The 20964-nt window shown below is 41.4% G+C and overlaps 1 protein-coding gene and 1 long non-coding RNA gene across 2 annotated transcripts; one reads left to right on the top strand and one right to left on the bottom strand.

Moving 5' to 3' along the window:
- Positions 1-79: 79 nt before the first annotated feature.
- Positions 80-8218, bottom strand: LOC135275892 (uncharacterized). The gene is made up of 3 exons (XR_010343476.1): positions 7322-8218; positions 2584-2724; positions 80-758 (listed from the first exon to the last, which is right to left on the bottom strand). It is a non-coding gene; the product is annotated as an uncharacterized LOC135275892 (long non-coding RNA).
- A 2200-nt stretch (positions 8219-10418) lies between these two features.
- On the top strand, positions 10419-18480 carry RAP2B (RAP2B, member of RAS oncogene family). The gene has a single exon (XM_012437103.2). The coding sequence runs from the start codon at positions 10437-10439 to the stop codon at positions 10986-10988; it is 552 nt and encodes a 183-aa protein (XP_012292526.1). The 5' UTR covers positions 10419-10436; the 3' UTR covers positions 10989-18480.
- Positions 18481-20964: the final 2484 nt, after the last annotated feature.

Raw genomic sequence — 20964 nt, forward strand, 5'->3', positions numbered from 1 at the left:
TCAGACAACAGCAATGTTTTCTAAACAAATACTCAATTACTTAAAAAAAAAAAGAACAATATCTGAGAGTTTAGGTAGTCAAAGTTTTATTGTAATTTAGAATGTAATAGAAAGAGAAACTCAAGAGACATAGTAAGACAGTTTTACTGAGTTCATCCAATTTCCCATTAGTAATTGAATTTTTAATTACATAAGTCATAAGTTGATATACATATTTTCACTAAGGATATGAGCATGTGGGAGATAATATAGTTCATTTTATAACTACTTATTTGTTTGTGTTGAAGAAAAGCCTTCAAATATTTTAAGAGAATCTGATCTGACAGATTCAAGAAGAATTGTTAGTATCCTTCTTAATAAAAACAAAAAAACCTGAACTGGCATTTTCACAAATTTCCGTAACCCAAATTTAGCAGCTTGGCAACTTTGTGCCGTGCTGCACAGTCACTGTCAGAAACAGCTTCATTATTACTCACATTCCCAAACGCACACATCGTCTGCAATCTTTCAGCAGGTGCCCTGCCATTTTTATTTACAGAGAGAAGGTTATTTGCGGTGTGAACTCTTACATTTTCACCTTCTCAGTTCCAGCTCCTTTTCAGGTCTGTTGGCTCTTTTTTCCTGTTTGAGAAGGGGGCTGCTTCCTCATCCTTGCCACCAGAGTTCTCATGTCCCACCTTGTGCTTTCCTCAGAAATTTCTATTCAGTGGACATCCTATTGCTTGGATTTCAATCTGGCCATGTTTACTGATGCTCTCCTTTCAGTGGAAAAACAACCAAAATTTAACCATAAAAAATGAAACCACAACAATGCTGGAAGAAAACATTAGTTGTATAAAATATGTTGGAGTGTGAGAAGTCTTCCAATTTGTAGCAAGAAATTCACAAAGAAAACCCATAAAGGAAGAGATCAATATATTCAAAACAGAAATTTTTAAAAAACTAAATAAAAAAACATAAACAAATAAAAGTCTAATAAACTGATAAAGTTATTTTTGAGGCATATGATTGGCATGGGACTAGTTTTCCCCTATAAATAACCATAATCCATAACCAACAATTAAAATCAATAAGAAAAAGACATTAGAAGTACAATAAAATATGGTAGATATTGGCCAGGCACAGTGGCTCACAACTGTAATCTCAGCACTTTGGAAGGTCGAGGAAGGCGGGTCACTTGAGGCCAGGAGTTTGAGACCAGCTTGGCCAACAGGGTGAGACCCTGTCTCTACTAAAAATATAAAAATTAGCTGGGTGTGGTGGAGCACACCTGTAGTCCCAGCTACTTGGGAGGCTGAGGCAGGAGAATCACTTGAATCTGGGAGGCGGAGGCTGCAATGAGCAGAGATTGCACCACAGCACTCCAGCCTGGGCAACAGAGTGAGACTTAACTGTTGAAATTTTACATGATTCATGTAAAAATAGCAACCGTACAGAATTACAGTCATATTGGTTGAAATACACTCAACTATTTGGCCATTTTACTATAACTTATGGCCAAGAGTTATGATTCTATCTAATGACAAATTAGTAGTTTATTTTTATTAAAAGAACCTCCAGGAACAAAGATTTTTTTCCTTCAATATATGGCTTACAAATTGGCAAACTATGGATCTGTGGGCCAAATGCAGTCCACCACCTGTTTTCATAAAGTATTACTGGAACACATCTATTTACATATATCCTATGGCTGTTCTCATGCTACAAGGTGCAACTGAAATGAGTAGGTGCGGCAGAGTTGGTATGACCTGCAAAACCTGCGGTATTTACTATCTGGCCCTTTACAACAAAAAGGTCTGAACTTGTTATTTAGGATATTTAGCTTATGTGAAACACAGAAATATTTATTCAGTTTTCCAGGAGCATGTCTTGTTAATTCTACAATATTATACTTTACAAGGCAATAGGTATTTTTAAAATTTAAATCCTTGACAGAAAGAATTTACTTTTTATATTTTGTGATAATGTGTTCATATTTCAATAGTTGAATAATAAAGCAGTAATTTCCATTTTACATGTGTTTTAAAATAAATTGAGAGAAAACTTCAAAAGATTTACAAACTTCTATGACAGAACTGAATATAACAATCACAAAATTTTTAAATAGCCTGAATACTCCAGTATTACGAGTTACCTTTTTTTTTTTGAGTTATCTTTTTTTTATTATTTTTATTTTTTGAGATGGAGTCTTGCTGTGTACCCAGGCTGGAGTGCAGTGGCCTAATCTAGGCTCACTTCAACCACCACCTCATGGGTTCAAGTGATTCTCTTGCCTCAGTCTCCCGAGTAGATGGGACTACAGGTGTGCACTACCACACCGGCTAATATTTTTTATTTTTAGGGGTTTCTTCATGTTGGCCAGACTAGTCTTGAACTCCTGGCCTCAAGTGATCTGCCCACCTTCCAAAGTGCTGGGATTATAGGCGTGAGCAACCGCATCCCACCTGGCATGTGTTATCTTCTTAAGACACCACACACTCAGTATTTTTCTTTATCTTCTGATTGATAGACTGTAAAACAGAATTCCCATGAGGCAGATTCCTTAAACCAGACCCTATGGCTGGCTTGCAAAGGAAAACTTACAAAGGAAACTTCCTTTTCCCCAATATAGAGTCTTATTGTCTCCATCAAAACCACGAAGTCTGAAAGGCTTACTGGAGCCACTGCTGCAGAAGGGGTGATAGGCTTCGATTGTACATCATGGCAAGTGGTGGACTGTTGTCCCTGTGGGAGAAAAGGAGGCTCCTTTAATCTAGTGGTGATGAGAAAAAAGAAAGTGAGAGGAAAATTCATTTTAATGGAACTAAGCAATTTCTCTCATTCTTGCTGTATTTGGTTTTCTGGAACAGAGGTTGTGAGGAGGCAAATCTTACACTGGGATTTGAAATTGAGCTTTCAACTAAGAAAAACAGGATCAATGAAATCTCTCTAAAATTTCCCTTGAGTGAGTACATTCATCACATGAAAGTCATGCTATAAGCAAGTCTGTTCTTTTCTCTATAGATCAGGGTCTCAGGCAAATCTGAGGTCTTGATGGAAAAGGTCAGAACACTTATCTTAGAAAAGAGGAACTTTTTTTTTCCTACAATCAGGTAAAATAATGAAAATATGTGTCTGGGCACGGTGGCTTACACCTGTAATCCCAGCACTTTGGGAGGTGGGGGCAGTCAGATCACAAGGTCAAGAGTTTGAGACCAGCCTGGCCAACATGTTGAAAGCCTGTCTCTACTGAAAACAAACAAACAAAAAATTAGCTGGGTGTGGTGACACAGGCCTGTAATCCTAGCTACTCTGGAGGCTGAGGCAGGAGAATTGCTTGAACCCAGGAGGCAAAGGTTGCAGTGAGCTGAGATTATACCACTGCACTCCACCCTAGGCGACAGAGCAAGACTCCATCTTGGAAAAAAGAAAGCCGGGCGCGGTGGCTTACGCCTGTAATCCCAGCAGTTTGGGAGGCCGAGGTGGGTGGATCACGAGGTCAAGACATCGAGACCATCCTGGTCAACATGGTGAAACCCCATCCCTACTAAAAATACAAAAAGTTAGCTGGGCATGGTGGCGCGTGCCTGTAATCCCAGCTACTCAGGAGGCTGAGGCAGGAGAATTGCCTGAACCCAGGAGGCGGAGGTTGCGGTGAGCCAAGATCGCGCCATTGCACTCCAGCCTGGGTAACAAGAGTAAAACTCCGTCTCAAAAAAAAAAGGAAAAAAGAAAAAGAATTAAAATATGCAAAATCATTCGTAAGAGTTTACGACAGAACTCAAACATACTGAGTAGTGTATGTTATTAGCCTAGGCCTGTATGAAACTCTAGTCTACAAAGGCCTAGGAGGCATGGTCTATGGAGACATGAGTGGTTTTCCTTATCAAAAATAACACAGTGTATTAATTTATATGTTGAGATCGTTATTTAATGTTAAACAACAGCTTTGACACAATAGCTATTTTGATTTTCCCATTTCTTTGTTTTTGCCTGTTAAAAAGTTTATAGAAAACTTGAATCATTTTAAGAGGTTATTTAATTTAAAATTTAAGATTCTTCTATACACTTTCCTTTGAAGAATAATTAAAATAGGAAAAAAGAATCAGAGTACAAGTTATATAGGCAGACACTGAAATTAGAAAACTAGCCAGATCTTTGTCTCTCCTACTTATCATGCTAGGATTTTAGGACACTGTTAAAATATAAAGATATAAATTCTCATAAGTAATTGTTCTTACAAAGTGGCTGCCCAAAGTAAAATATGAATATTATGTAGTAGTGTGAAATAATGTGTAATATGTTGTCTACCCAAAGTGTAATCTGGATAGTACGAATAGAATGAAATGACGAGGATGGTTTGGTTGACTTACAAAATATTTTTAGAGGCCGCGCAAGGTGGCTCTCACCTGTAATCAGAGCACTTTGGAAGGCAAAGGTGGGAGGATTACAAGGTCAGGAGTTCGAGACCAGCCTGACCAAAATGGTGAAACCCTGTCTCTACTAAAAATACAAAATCAGCTGGGTGTGGTGGCAAGTCCCTGTAATCCCAGCTACTCAGGAGGCTGACACAGGAGAATCGCTTGAACCCTGGAAGCGGAGGTTGCAGTGAGCCGAGATCGCACCATTACACTCCAGCCTGGGCAGCAGAGTGAGATTCTATTTCAAAAAAAAAAATTGTTTAGAGACTATTAAAAAAGGACCATTGATAAGGCCAGGCGTGGTGGCTCACGCCTGTAATCCCAGCACTTTGGGAGGCCGAGGCAGGCAGATCACCTGAGGTCAGGAGTTCAAGACCAGCCTGCCAACATGGTGAAACCTCATCTCCACTAAAAAAACAAAAATTAACTGGGTATTGTGGTGCATGCCTGTAGTGCCAGCTACTCAGGAGACTCAGGCAGGAGAATCACTTGAACTTAGTAGGCAGAGAGTACAGTGAGCCAAGATCGCACCACTGCACTCCAGCCTGAATGACAGAGCAAAACTCTGTCTCCAAAAAAAAAAAAAAAAAAAGGACCATTGATAAAGTAAAATATCTTAATAGCTTAAGTAAAATATCTTAGTGAATATGTGGTCATGTTATAATATATTCAGTTATTTAACAGTTATTGAGAACACAGTAAGGCACAGTTAATTTCACATTTATACCTCTACTTTATTATTTATTTATTTTTTTGAGATGGAGTCTCGCTCTGTTGCCCAGGCGGGAGTGCAGTGGCACAATCTCTGCTCGTTGCAACCTCTGTTTCCCAGGTTTGAGTGATTCTCCTGCCTCAGCCTCCCAAGTAGCTGGGACCACAGGTTTGTGCCACCATACCTGGCCAATTTTTGTATTTTCAGTAGCAATGGGGTTTTGCCATGTTGGTCAGGCTGGTCTCAAACTCCTGACCTTGAGTGATCCACCTACCTCGGCCTCCCAAAATGCTGGGATTACAGGTGTGAGCCACCACACCCGGTCTACTTCCACTTTAAAATAATGATATATGGTCACTATCAACTTACCTTTGGTGCTTTCAAAATTAGAATTTGTTGTTTACCTATAGGTGACACCAACTATGAACATCATGAAATAAACCTCCACTTACCTAGTACAACTGAAAAGAACAAATGGGTACTTCTTCTCTTGAGGACTTAAAAGATTCATGTTCTAACAAACCTAATTCTTTCAAGGCCCAACCTGTGTATCTTAGAAGGAGGTCACTGTGTGAGCAAAGGTGTGGAATGGGACCCCTGTTTATGCCATGTATCAAAGGTTAAGCTGGCTCTTCCTTGGTAGCTTTCACATTAGATCGTTTTTCAGAAATGTCTTTCCACATTATCTGGAAATGTTAAGTCTTCTTCAGAGAAAAGTTTTATCCATTGGATGCTTTGATATCTTTCCTCAAGATAGCACTGATTTAGTGTTTTCACCCCAATAAATGGAGACTTTGATCACTCCAGCATCTTTGTGACTCAGGGAGAGAGACTGAAACATTAGTAAATATTTTTCTACAGACTGAAAAAATGTTATGTCTTATCAAGGATTGATATGATCTTCTAACACAAATAGAGTTTGGAAAAGGATAAAATACCATTCACACATTCATCAATAAATATTTATTGAGGGCTTTCTCCCATACTAATGAGGGGCAAAGTTGGCTCTAAAGATAAACTAGACATGAACTTTGCCCTCGAGTATTTCACATGGTGCTTGGGGTGACCAGACTTAGCTATGTAAATATAATAATCACGGTACAGGATAGATAATGTTTCATGCTGTAAGTGAGGATTAAAATATTCCTAACAAATTTTACATGAGGAAATTATCAACTTTAAAAATTTGTACACTGGGCCAGGAGCGGTTCACGCCTGTAATCCCGGGACTTTGGCAGGCTGAGGCGGGCAAATCACCTGAGGCCAGGAGTTCAAGACTAACTTGACCAACATGGTGAAACTCCATCTCTACGAAAATTACAAAAATTAGTTGGGCATGGTGGTGCATGCCTGTAATCTAAGCTACTCAGGAGGCAGAAGCTGGAGAATTGCTTGAGCCCAGGAGGCAGAGGTTGCAGTGAGCTGAGACTGTGCCACTGCATTCCAGCCTGGGCGACAGAGCAAGACTCTGTCGAAAAAAAAAAAAAGTATACTTTTCATTGCTTCACTTGAAATCTCAAAGCTCTAATATAAGTCTCTCTGTGGAAGACTATCTGAATGTAACAAATTGCTATTGAAGAATTCCTAATAAAAAGTTTTCAGATTGTGGCATCTTTCTGGTACTAAGGAGACCATAAATGTTCAGTAGTACCCATCCACATGGCTACCTAGATTCTTGGGAATGGTCATTTCTCAAGGGGCTGTCAGGCTGTCTGGTCTGAGCAGTAATCTGATGCATGTATGGGGTTGCTGCAGCTTTAGAAGCATGTTTCCATCTATTATCTTTTAATTATTATCCCTCTGGACAGCCTGGCACATAGTAAGGGCAGCTAGGACAGCAGGGTCCTAATTCTGCTCAGCTCTCCCTGCTGTAAAATGACTGATTTGGTGGCCAGATTCTCTCCAAGGTTCCTTGTGTAGCTAGGTGGGTAGGGCAAATTATATTATCACTGTTTCATAGAAAGGGAAGCTAAGGTTAGGAGAGCTTTTCGCCCAAGGCCTCAGATAGTAACTGATATCCAATACTTGATATTAGACTTCAGGTCCAGAAGGACAAAGCATTTGCTTCCATATCACACTCAGAACCACACCTAATATTTGTGGTTAAGAGTACATATAGAGGCCCATATAACATTAAGTATTTAAGTTATAAATCAAGATAACAAACTGTTAAACAAAATATGATCTATCCTCCCACCTTGACAAATACCTCTTACACGGAGCTGGATGGCCGGTTGTGATTTGTGAATTCTTGGACTTCTCCAAGGGCCAGGCTGGAAGCTGTCACAGAGGATAAAGCTGATCCCAAATGATCCCTCTTCCTGCACTACAAGGGGCCCAAAGCACCTAGGAGTGTCCACCTTAGCCCGCAGGTCCAGGTACTGTCCATAACCCAACGAAGAGCTATTTCTTGGACACGGGTGAGTTCAGAGTACTGACCAGATCCTGCAAGTGGACTTGGCACCATTTGGGCAGGGCAGTCCAGAGTTCTGACTACATGGAGTGCATGTAGTCTAGAAGAGGGTCAGGCTCCAGCTGGGCCATCAATCTGACCGGAAGAGGGGCACTGTCAGAGGAGAACCAGAGGGTGGCTGTGGGCAGAGGTCCCTTTTGCTTGGGTTTAAGAGCCAGTCTGATCACACTGCCTCTAAATTGACCCTAAGAAAGAATAAAATACCAGAACATTTATGTGACGAGTAAGTATGGTCTAGTGGTTATGAGACTAGGCTCTGCAGGCAAATCCCTGCGTTGTAATCTTAGCTTGGCCACTTTCTAGTTATGGCATCTCAGGCAAATTACTGATCATCTCGCAGCCTCAGTTTCCTCATCTTTAAAATGGATTTCCTCATCTTTAATTTTTATTATGAGGAGTGGTGGTACATGTAAAGCGCTTGATGGACATTACATATTGGGTGAATGTTGGCAGGGTTCTCTCCAGCTGTAGTAGGCGAGTTTGACTCTGAGAGGTTTTTTTGGAGAATTATATAAGCTTCGTTACATCCAAGCACTCTGACAGTCAAGGTGAACGCCTCCTCTCTCCACTAAACGGCAGGGCGAGGCGCGGGGTGGGCACCACCCATCCCACCCAAGGCATCATGCCGGTCCATGTCCCACCCGATTCTGTGCCCAAGGACTTCACTGTGGACTTGCGTGGAAAGAAGCTGGGGCCAGGGGTTTGGAGAAGGTTAACTAGCAAACGCAGCGTGAGTCACGGCGGCACTAGGAACTGAAACCAAGTGTTAGCCGTGCCCAGGTTCACCCTCCGATGCGGACAGTGAAACCTGGGAGCAGTGACATCGGGTTAAAACAAAAAAAAGGCAGGACTGGGAGCCAGCGCTGACGCAGCTCCGCTGCCTCCCTCCCCACCTCGCACCCGCGGTGCCCGCCGCCGCGCTCAGCCTGCAGACAGGTCTTGACTTCCCTCCCGTCGAGGAGCGAGACAGACTCGGAACAAGTCGGGGCATCTCCCTTGCACCTCCCGGGAGCGCCTGCCCAGCCAAGTCTAGCGACTGCCCGGCCCGCCAACGAAGACGCTTCCTCTGAGGCAAGCCTGGACACTCCCCAACCCCTCTGGGTGAAACGAATTCCAAGTGGCTCAATTCAGCTCCTCGCCCCTCCCACTCCCAGCAAAAAAACTTGGCAACTCTGCGGTCTCTTGCGGACGAAAACCTGTAATTAGCCCTTTGTGCTCCCTTTAAGGGGCAGTCATGACTGGAAACTGAGGAGTCAGACTCTCGAAAACACCAACAAAGAACTATATTTAGTTCTGAGCTCTCCGCCTAAATGCCTCTTATTTTTTCACTTTTACTTCAAAACGCCAGGGTTGGGGAAGTGGGAGGCAGAGGGCGGAGGAGCAGCGGAGAAAGAACAGCTGTGCCTCTGCCTCTCCGCTCAATCTCTATAAATAACCAATCGCGAGCGGAGGCTACTTTTTAGCCAATGAAGCGGCCCAAACTGACAGAGCCTTGGCGGCAGCCAATGAGCAACACATAGGGGTGTGAGACTCGCGCCCCGGGACCAATGAGTGCGGAGTCTGGGAGAGGTAATTTGAGCTAGAGTGTGGGTGTGTGGTGCAAAAGCTTCCTACTTCCAAGCCCCAAAACCTGCTCCGCGACTGAGCATGCCCTGAACTGTGGGCGCCACGAGACTTCTGGAATGGCGTGTGCTCCGGTCTCCGGGTTTTGATCGCAGCCGAGCGGGGAGGTGGGTAGGACCCGCGGGACCCTGCCCCCAGAGAGCTGCAGGTACGACAGGCTACCCCTTGCCTAGTCGGGGCAGTATTTGAGGCCTGGAGTACCTCCCGTTTTTTTTTGTCCAACGTTGCAGTGCACAGAGTCGGTCAGAGAAGGCAGAGTAGCATTTCTGTGGCGAATGGTTTAGAAAAATCTGTGGGGCAGGGACGCTCCGCCGGCTGCGCGTGCATTCCACGGCACCCACAAGCCTTCGGGTTTCCGGCCCCCAGACACGCCTGCCCGGGGCTGGGTGAATGGCGTCCCTGGGCCTTTGATAACGGGAGTTGGCAGGAGCACAGCCTACTCCATCCCTGAGGCGGCCCGCCGCGCCCACATGCTTCTCGCAGAGCCGCCGCCCTTGTGCACCACTCCCATAGCTGTAAAAGAAAGCGGCCTGCTTGCTCCTTATGCGGTTTCCTCGCCCCCTTGTTCGCACACACACCCCATCTCCCAGCCAGTTCCTAGACTCGCGCCGCTCCCAAAACAGGACTCAAATCCGGAGCTCCGCCCACGGCCCCGCGGAAAACCAGGAGCGGCCGCTCTGGCAAGGCGCGGCCGGAACGCACTGGGCATGCTCGCCGGGGCGGGGAGGGCCGGGCTGCGCGCGGCGAATAGGAAGCCCTCGCCCAGCAGAGGCTGCGGGAGAGAGCGCGATGGGCCGCGGTGGTGGGCGCACGTTCCGTGGGGACTCATGCCACGCGCGTCCCGGCCCGACGCGCAATTAGCAGCCACCTCCGCAGCCAGCCACCACCGCCTCCCCGTCCTCCCGGGCTGCCGCAGCGAGGAGCTTCTGCCGTTGCCTCGCGCAGGCTGCGGGCATTGTCCTCCCTGTTCGCTGCCCGGGCTGCCGCTGCTGCCGCGGACTGCTGCGGGGCCCGGACCCGCGCCCCGGGGACACGCCGCCGCCGGCCGGCCCGGCGCCCGGCCCCCGCTCGGTGGTATCTGCCTTGCGTTCTTCTCTGGGCTACTCTCTCCTGGGTTTTTCCTGTGGAGCTGAGGAAGGGGAAGAGAAGTCCAGCCGCCAAGCCCAGTGTTCCCCGCGCGGAGCCCCGTCGGGGCCGCGGCAGGCGCGGCGAGAGCGCTGACGGAGCCATGAGAGAGTACAAAGTGGTGGTGCTGGGCTCGGGCGGCGTGGGCAAGTCCGCGCTCACCGTGCAGTTCGTGACGGGCTCCTTCATCGAGAAGTACGACCCGACTATCGAGGACTTCTACCGCAAGGAGATTGAGGTGGACTCTTCGCCGTCGGTGCTGGAGATCCTGGACACGGCGGGCACCGAGCAGTTCGCGTCCATGCGGGACCTGTACATCAAGAACGGCCAGGGCTTCATCCTGGTCTACAGCCTCGTCAACCAGCAGAGCTTCCAGGACATCAAGCCCATGCGGGACCAGATCATCCGTGTGAAGCGGTACGAGCGTGTGCCTATGATCCTGGTGGGCAACAAGGTGGACCTGGAGGGCGAGCGCGAGGTCTCGTACGGCGAGGGCAAGGCCCTGGCTGAGGAGTGGAGCTGCCCCTTCATGGAGACGTCGGCCAAAAACAAAGCCTCGGTAGACGAGCTGTTTGCCGAGATCGTGCGGCAGATGAACTACGCGGCGCAGCCCAACGGCGATGAGGGCTGTTGCTCGGCCTGCGTGATCCTCTGAGGCGGCTGCCGCGCGCCGACCGCGCTCTGCGCACAAAAGCCAAACACATCCGACTCTCTAAATGTGATTTCTTTCTTGCTTTGAGATTGGAGACCACTTTGCATTGGCCAGGGTGTCTTGGGAGCCCTGCTGGCCTCCGCGGCCGGCGTCCCCTGCCTCCACCCTGTGCTTGAGGGGGTGTCCCGCCCTGCCCATCCGATACTCTGGTGGAAATGTGGCTCTTTGCAGCATGTACGTTTCTCCCTGATTTTGGTTGATGCATATTTCCCCGTTTAAGTAGCTGTTAGGGCGCAGTATCGGCAGCCTGACACCCATCAAGCAAAAGTTTCAGCCTGGGGGAAAAAAAAAAAAACGGGGGGGAGGGGTGGAGGAAAAGGAGGGGGAGAAGGTGGAAAGGGTTTTTCTTTTTTCTTTTTTTCTTTCTTTGGTCAACAACCGTTTTTCTAGTTCCAAGTTTTAAATACATGGAAGGAAGTCCGGGAGAACCATATGAAGGAGCAGGAGAGGAAGAAACTTGTTTTTTCCTTGTTTTCCAGGAGTAGCTGGAAATTAAGATCGGGTTCCTTTTCTGCCAGCTTGGAAGGGCAACCCCATGACTGATTGCGATTCTGAGGATGTCTATGCAAAGTTGGATTCTTGTTACAGTGTATCCAATCTGAAGTATTGCACATCTGAACTGGGACTGTTAACACTGATGCCAATACAGTGTGGGGTGCCAGAAAGTGTCTGCTGATATTTGTGGAAAAAAAAAATCTATTTTGTTTACCTACTGTATCAAAGGGGAGTCTGGGGGAGAACGGTAGTATTTTTTTTTTATCAGCTGTGAAAAAATGTTACAGATCTGCACATTTTCGTGTGTACTATGGTATGTGTGTGTGGTGTGTGTGTGTGTATGTGTATGAGTTTAGCCTTTTTGTTTTTGTTTTTTGGTTGGCAGTAACTGATTTTAATGACTAGCTTTTTAAAATACAGTACAAAGACTTTGTAAATGTGATTCAGGGCCCCCAGCACCCCTGTGTCTGCAGAGTGCCTTCAAAACTCAGCTGTTCCAGCCGGTGCCAACCTGTGAACTTCCCACCATATCCCACAATCTGCTATTCCCCCAAACCACTTCCCAGTTTCCTTTCAGTAATCTTTCTGAAGGAGCCAGGACAATAGGGCCTGTTGTTTAGTGAATTTCTTTATTATTTTCAGCCTTTAAAATGTAATTTCCATCTTTTGCAATGAATTTGTTTCTTTTTTTGCTTCATTTTGTTTAAATTTTCAGGTATCTAGCTCCCCTTTTATATTATTTTTAATTTTTTTATTACCTGTTACAGGGTGTTCCTCCAGAAGCAAAGAGCAAAATTTTACTGTTGTGATGTACCAATTCTAACTAATTGTAATTTTTAATTTCATGCGTTTAATCATTGTCTCTTCATTTTAAGACTTTTAATACAAATGTCATTTTTAAAGAAACAAATCCAAAACTATTGTTTGTGTTTCTGTGTTTCATATTCAGTGATTAATACAGTATCATAGCTGAGGTGGATGGGGTAGGTGCAAGATACTCTCCAGAGCTGTTTGCCAAATTTTGAAGACAGAAGTGTCTCAGTGATAAGTTGGATGACATTACTCCCAACTTTTTAAGTTTGGAGAAAATCATCAAGGTCAAGGAAGCCCTGGGTATGGCCATTCCCATCTGATTAGAAGATGAACAGGTATTTTGAATATGATCTGACATGGAACAGTTTACCTCATTGTGGGTAGGGAACAAGAGAACTCAGCTATTAATATTGCCTTAGATCTGGGAAAGTAACCATCCATCTGGCAAAGTAGGATGGCACTTTTAATTTTTTTCTTCCTTTTTTCCCCCATTTATATTACACATCATGTCAAAAATGTATTTGGGAATAGAGTGATGTTTTTTGCAGTACAACCCGTTTGAATGGGTTGTGGACACTGTCTAAACCCTTTTGAGATTTTGATTTGGAAATAGATTTAAAAGAAAACAGCCCAAGATGATAACGTTTTTCTCATTTACACCCTTCAGTTTGTCGACCATATTTGACCTCATGAGTTTTTCCTTTTAACAGTAGGAGGCAGTGTGAGCTTTTTATTTTTCTTAAAGTGGTCTTAGTAATATAACTGCTATATATGTTCATACATATCAAGAAACTGAGTACTTGGTCTATGAAATCTGAAGAGTCTTGACAAAGGGATTTATTCCCTTGATAAAACCAAAAGAAATTAACAGGCCACAGGTTTCTTTAAAGCTGTGTTAACATATCTTGCCTTAAAATGTGTGTGTGTGTTTGCTTTCTTTTTTTTTTAATTTCTTATTTTCTTTTTGCCCAAGAGGCATCTTGTTACTCCAGCAATGGAGGAAGAATAGAGAATTTTTTTCTGGTGATGGTCCTACTGCCATTTCTTCCCCCCACTCTGGTCTCATTTAAGTTTGATATCAAACACAGTTGGGAGGCAATAGTATCAATATTCTAAATGTAGAAATTAAAAGATACTGTATAAATTTATGCCTTTGCAAAGATTCATTCTTGTATTTGAATAAATTTAGTTGCTAAAGTAGATCCAAAGTGTTGAAAATGCTGAAGTCATGTCAAGTACTGTCTTGAGGGTTTTTTAAGAAAAGGCATTTGGCATTTAACTGTCCCTTGTTTTATTTTTAATTCTTTGGAAACCTTTTGACATAAAATGATGCCAAGTATCTAAGAAATGTGTATACTGACAGGAAATATTTGAAAGTGGAAAATTGGAAATGAAATAGGTTGCTGGGTGCATTAATCACCTTCACACAGGATTTAGTCACTTGCATGACTTCTTTATTGGTCTAGAATGGCAGAGCAGAAGATTTTAATATGCTTTTACTAAGTACTGTAAAATAAATGCTTTTTCGATTCTCAGTGAAAGCAATTTTATGTGTGCCTGAAGCAAGAAAATAGTGTTTTTGGTTTTATCCCCTATTTTCTTGGCAAAATAGAGAGAAATTAGGAACATTGCTGTTTTTTTCTTAAAAATGTTTTTAGGAATATGTTAGTTTCTTTGCCTGTTAAGAACCCCTTTTGGTATTAGGGTGTGAAGAGATTAGAGCATTTGTTTCAATGAAAAAGTGTTAAAGGAAATGAGTCAGGGAGGGCGGAGTTTGTTGTAAAGCAGTCACCTGTCAAAACAGAAATTGGGTGGGAAAGGAGTCTTTATCTTGGGGAGCAAAAGCTGACTTTTAAACTTGACCCCTGCTGTTTTTAAACAGCTTTTCCTTTTGGTCTCTGACAGTCAACCAGGTTTTATGTTATGTCAAAAGTGTTATTTCTGTCTTCCTTTTTTAATAGCCTCAGGAAAGTTAAAGGTATCATCTTAGATCTAACACTTTAGTATTTGCCAGTTGTGGTTCTTTGGTAGAACAATTTCCATGTTGGTAACTGTTGTAGACTTCATTGAATCACATTTTGGGACCAGATGTATTTGGGGATAGAATTCTTTAAATTTATGAGACTTCATGCTTCCTGATCACTTGCTATTTCCTGTGGTTTGGAATCCTAGAATCCCTGATCCATTTGATCTGTTCAGGTAGTTTTGTCATTGTACCCTCTTTTGGGTCATAATCTACTACTTCTCACAGGGGGTATGAAAAGCAAAGCTATATGTAGCAGTTGGTCTTGAGAAGTAGATGCACCTTGACTATCCTAAAAGCATAATTTTTTTTTTTTTTTTTTTTTTACAACAGCTGAAAAAAGTTTCTGCATTATAAGTATAAAGGGAACCAAGATTTAATTTGGAGATCATCACTGTTAAAATGATATCAAACATTTGTCACAGTGTCTTACTTGGGGAAAGTTTGCTAATATAAGTTTTGTCTGTGAAAATATAGTAAATTTTAAAATACTAATAGAACATGATATTCTTGGTTACAGTATTTTATACAGACTATTAGGGATGATTCAATGCATTTAATTGAAATGCTAGTTCTAGGTAAGATCTTTGTTAACTGGATTTTGAAAGTTTGAGAAGGCTATAGAAATCATCTAAGTCCAAAGGTTCTCAAACTTGATTACATATCAGAATCACCCGGAGCTTAACACGTACTGCTGGGACCCTCCTCCAGTTTCTTTTCCAATGGGTCTCAGGTAGGATCTCAATTTTCATTTCTAACAAGTTTCTTGCTATTCCAGGGACCACACTTTGAAAACCAGTTATCTAGACTGAACTCCAAATGAGTGCTATACTACTGAGAGCCACCTAGATATTTAGAGACACAGACTTAATACTCACGTCACACATTTTGGAGTGCTGTCTACTACAGTTAGGGAATAATCTCTATTGAAATCTACAGCTGAAGAGGACATATATCATTTATAGTAAGACTGTTTATTGTGTGCGAAATAGAGTAAATATTGCGGGTAGCTTTTGATCATTTTCACATTATTACGGGAACATTTTGACTATGGTTTTCAATGTTAATTCAGAAGTTGACTTTAAATGAGAATGAGGTTAGAATAGGAGTTTAGCCTAAGTGATCAGAATCAACATTCCCCTTCTCCCCCACCCCCCCACGTAGGGAAAATAGCTCATAAATTTGGAAAGTATATCTTCAATAAAAGGGGACACTTTAAAGTATTTGTCTTCTCTTTAGTTCAACGTTAAAAAACAAAGATTTTAACTTTTCATGGCGAGGGTTCTAAAAATCATTGTATTAGAGAGTTTAAATCTTCAGGTCATGGTAAGCACATGTGTGTGTCTGTGACTCAGTTTCTTAGCCAGACTTCCAGGTATTAGTTAATTCCTTCTCAATTAGTTCTGTAGTCGCTTCTGGGAAATTGCATACCACAAAACTGTGTACCTTGCAGCTTCTTTTGTTATGCATCTTAATTCCCTCAGAAGGTCCCAGAATTTAAGATCTGGGTTTTTAAGATAGTTTGGGGGGCTTCTAAAGAAACAATAGTAGATCTAATTGCAAGTAGTGGATTGCTCACTTCAAATTTCTCATTTACAATTCTCAAAGTTTAGTACCAGTTTATAGACCAAGGGAGTAATAGGTACTATTTAGATGCTAAGAATAATGTCATCATGCTTAGGTGGGGAAGAAAGGACCTAACTCAAATCTCCATTTTCATTTTTAATGCTTCCTGGACTTCAGTTATTTTCTTGCTTTTGCCTCAAGAATGATAATAAATATTTTTGGTGAAAATGTTTTTTTTTGTTCAACCCTATTGTTATTGTCATTTTCATAGCACAATAGTCTACAGCTTTCTGTAGTAGCTTAATAGCTATTTGCTGAATGAATGAAATAAATATGGAATGTTACATTTGAAACTATTCTATTAGAAGGTGAAAAATGTTGATTGAAGAATGGTAGGATTTTATCTTCCCTACCCGTGATAAATTTATTAAGATTGTCTTTGGAGCTATGTCTTCCATTCTAACTATACAGAAATAAAATATTTTTAAAGTTTAGTTTGCCCATCTGATAAAGGAACATCACTATATACTATTCTAAGGTTTATTTTCAACAAAAGTTACAGACATTTAAGGTTGATAGTTTGAGACCTATGACAGTTTTAGGGAACCCCATAATCAAAAGGCTGATGATAGTACAATGAAATGCTGACTTCAGTATATTTTTAATCTTGGCTTTCATTTTACGGTTATTTCTACTACTGTTAATATGGACTAATACTTGATTTTGTTAGCCTGTTTACAAAACAGGTTTTGTTAACCTTTTTATTTTAGGGTTATATTTATGTTGGAATAAGATATTATAAAAGTGTCCTATGCTGTGAATTTATTTGCCATATACAAGACAATCATAATTATTTGATAGTTCATTCTAATCCTGATTAATAATCATTAGGACTAAACTAGTTTGCATTAAATAATGAAAAAAAATATGAGATAATTTTGTTAAAAAAAGATTATAGAGACAGGGTCTTGCCATGTTGCCCAGGCTGGTCTCGAACATCCTGGGCTCATCCTCCCTCCTCAGCCCCGTAAAGTGCTGGGAATTACAGGCTGAGCCACTGCATCCAGCCAGGGGTGACGATTTCTAAAGCCTTAATAGTGAAATGGTTTGTTTTGAGAAGCAGAAATGGCTAAGTTGTATAGACATGCAGGAAAAGCAAAATGGCCTATGGCTATTGAAATTGTGAGTGTTGATCTGTTTTATAAATTGGAGGAGACAGCTATTTGCATTTTTTCTTATCCAATTGACTAAACTTACTCTTTTTAAAATGAATTATCTTGCAAAATTATGTGAGGCTAAGTTTGTCAGAGAATTGAAAATGTGTGGTTCGTTGATTTGGGGTAATTGTGAAAAATTGCAAAGGCAGAAACATTTTTTTAAAAAATAGAAAAGAGATTATTGATACATTGTGAATACAGGTGTCCCCAAAAGGCCTGAGATCAGGCTTAATTGTTAACAATATGGTTGCAGTGGAAGTTGGTAAACAGCTGAAATTGATTTATTGATTATTCAACACTTACTGAGCACATACTACTACTATTAATAGCTGTTGTGTGAGCACTAATACTTAAAAGAGGAAGCCAGGTGAAAGCGAAACAGCTTTATGCTCTTTTTCACTATAATCTGTGAAATAGTGTATATTAATCATATATGGAAAAGCACATCTACGTGTGTCATCAGTTACAATACTGTGGGTCTGTTTGGCAGACAATAGAGCAGATAAATTTGTTGAACATTGGGTCTTTGAAAGGTATGTGGAAATTGTAAATAAAAATGGATTCCATGAATTTTAAATAATTAATAATTGTTCTGTTGTATGTGGAACTGTTTAATAAGACTGTCATTTATTTTTCTGCATCGTTTTCAACTTCCTTTTTGAGATTAGCTGAAATTAAACACTTACAAGGAGGAAATGATTTTACTTTTATATTTTCATGTCCAAGGGAAGAGGAAAACATGAAAAAGATTTACAAAATTTATTCACTTATGTTTTTCTATAGTGAGGAAACAAAAGGAGAGGATAATTTAGGTTATATTCTCAAAGAAATAAACAGTCACTGAAATACAGTCAGATTCTTCATGTAAAGAAGATTCAGGACAAGATATTTCTTTTGAAAAAGATAATCTTGTAAAAATGAATGTGCCAAAGAGTTAAGTTGATGTTTTAAGTTTGCTAAGCTAATATTTTACACAAAAGCTCTCATGCTTATGGGAAGAAGGCAACCAGCTCAGAGAAAGAAATGTTGGGTAACAAGCTGGAAGAGATAACAATAACAGCAGTTACTGTAAAGCCATATGAATTGAAGGGTGGAGTTGTGATTATTAACCTCCTGTGGTTTGCAAGTTGGTTTCTAGTCACCATTTTGTATAGACTGTCTCATGAATTTAACAACATGCTTTTTAAATGTGGAAAGTTGCAGAATTATAGGGGTAGCAGAATTGTTTATGTTGCTTATGTGGAGGTACTTCATTAAAAAAAATTTTGACTGCCATTGAACCATTTATGAAATGCAAATTTATTAAAGTTTCATAGCTTGAGTAAGGGTTTTAATATTTTATATGTTATCTGACCATTTATAAAGTTTTCAAAATCTGGTTACTCATGCACTCAGAATATTCTAATGTTATTTAATATTATACATATTAATATTAACATAATATTTTAGATACTCTCTTTAGAGGCTAACATATTGAGTTATATCTTCAGGAAAAGAGCCTCTAGGGATCTGTACTAGCATAATTCTATAAGAATATATATTTCAATAAAAGATAGTTTAAATTATATTTTAGATAGTTTTAAATTTAACCTTTTAAGTAGGTAATAGAATTACAAGTATATTTCAGCATTATTCATCAAGGAGTAGAAAAAGTATTGAGGCTTGACTTTTTTTACTGTGATTTTAGTTATCTTATCTTTAGTTAGTCATACTGGCTGGTGTGGTGGCTCATGCCTATAATCCCAGCACTTTGGGAGGCCAAGGTGGGAGGATTGCTTGATCCCAGGAGTTCAAGGCCTGCCTGGGCAACATAGGGAGAATCTGTCTCTACAGAATAAATAAATAAATAATTACTTAGCCATATTACCTGTTTTTTTTTCTTTTGTATATCATTTCATTCATCTACATCTGGTTTATGCAAATGGTTCTCTAGTGTAATCCACATCAGTTAATTAAAAACACCTAAAAACTAGTTAACTGATGGCTATATAAATGGGCTTTTTGAGGTATTTTCCCACTATATTTGAGGTGCAGACTGAAACAGATCCAACCAGAGATCATTGCCTCCTAAACAGACATTACCTTTAGGTTTGGGCATAAGCTCTGTTTTGGTTTTAAAACTAATAAATGAAGTTTGTTAGAAAATAAATTAGATTGTAGGAATATTTATCTTAATATACTTCAAACTGCCAAAAAATATTTGCAGAGCATCTCTTCTTCCTCACTAATCTTGTGCGGAAGTAAAAAAAAATGAGAAATAAGCTCAATGCATCTCTAAGAGAATATTGTATCATGATAGGCAGAGTAAACAACAATGAAAAACATTCTAAAAAGCAAAATTGTTTTTCTGCATTTTTGTACAAACTGGTTTTTATTTTGTTATTGAGGAAGTATAAATAGTGGTAAGGGTAATGAAATGTCTTTCTGCGTCATTTTGTTAGCATTTAGCAGATCTTTGTACTGTTTCCTTGTTGCTAAGACATAGAATGTGATGGAGCTGAGAAGAGGGAATAAGCTGAAAGCCGAGGTGGAATTGTTCTTCAGCTCACACCTCCACTCCTGTGTTCCTCCAGTACCAGAGGATTTCCTTGTGTTGGAAGTGATTTACTGTGACTCAAGATTGAGGCTCAGGGCTCCCCCTGGGCAAAGGTGAAGAAGCCTGAGGGATGCAGTGCTGCTGCTGCTCTAATAAATTGGACTCACAGCAGGATTTCTCAACTTCATCCCTGTTCACATTTTGAGCGAGGTAATTTGTTGTGGAGGCTGTCCTAGACATTTTAGTATGTTAGGCATCAGCCCTGGCCTCCACCCACTCAATGCCAGTATCATCCTCCCCACCCCAGTGGTGAAAACCAAAAGTGCCTGCAGACATTGCCTCTGGGAATGGAGAGGCAAAATAGTCCTTGGTTGAGAACCACTCCTCTGAGCTAGACTTTGTGTGGATGGAGGAAGCATAAACCAGAGAGGAGATTTCAATCTAGAGTAAGCTAGCAGCAGTTAAAACTTTCCTTTCCCTAGAGCATTGCAGTGTATGCTTCTCTTTAAAAATAACAACTCTCTTCCTCTCTCTCTTTTTTTATTTTTTTTTTCAGACAGAGTCTCATTCTCTGTTACCCAGGCTGGAATGCAGTGGTGCAATCTCGGCTCACTGCAACTTCTGCCTACCAGGTTCAAGCGATTCTCCTGCTTTAGCCTCCCAACTAGCTAGGATTACAGGTGCACCACCACGCCCAGCTAATGTTTGTATATTTAATAAAGACATGGTTTCTCCATGTTAGTCAGGCTGGTCTTGAACTCCTAACCTTAGGTGGTCTTCCTGCTTCAACCTCCCAAAGTGCTGCGGTTGCAGGTGTAAGCCACCATGCCTGGCCTACAACACTTGTCCTTCTGACAATATAACTTCAGTCAGTTCATTACATCCACACTTAAGATAAATACATAGTATTCAGGGATTAATATTTGTTAAAAATTTTGGTTTCCTGGAGGGAGAAGGAATGTTCAAAAGAGGAATGTATTCTGGTTGGGATGATGAAATTGAGTGGTCAAAGATTTATCTCAGGGAAACTTGATGACTAAGCAGCCACGTATAAGTGTGAGAAGTCCTGAAGGGGAGGCTGAGAGCAACTGTGTTGCACTTTTATTTCCTGCCCCCTTAAGTCTTTACTGGGAGATCCCGTTGGAAGGTGTTCGTCCTTTACTCATCTTCCTCCAGTTCACCTCACAGCCTCTTTCCAGCCCACTACAGGCTTCTATTCGATACCTGACCTCCCTGCTGGGATAGAAAGGATGCACTTTATGCATTCTG

Source organism: Aotus nancymaae, unplaced genomic scaffold (assembly GCF_030222135.1).
Source record: "Aotus nancymaae isolate 86718 unplaced genomic scaffold, 86718_ANA_hifiasm-v0.15.2.pri h1tg000019l, whole genome shotgun sequence".
NCBI classification, from domain to species: Eukaryota; Metazoa; Chordata; class Mammalia; order Primates; family Aotidae; genus Aotus; species Aotus nancymaae.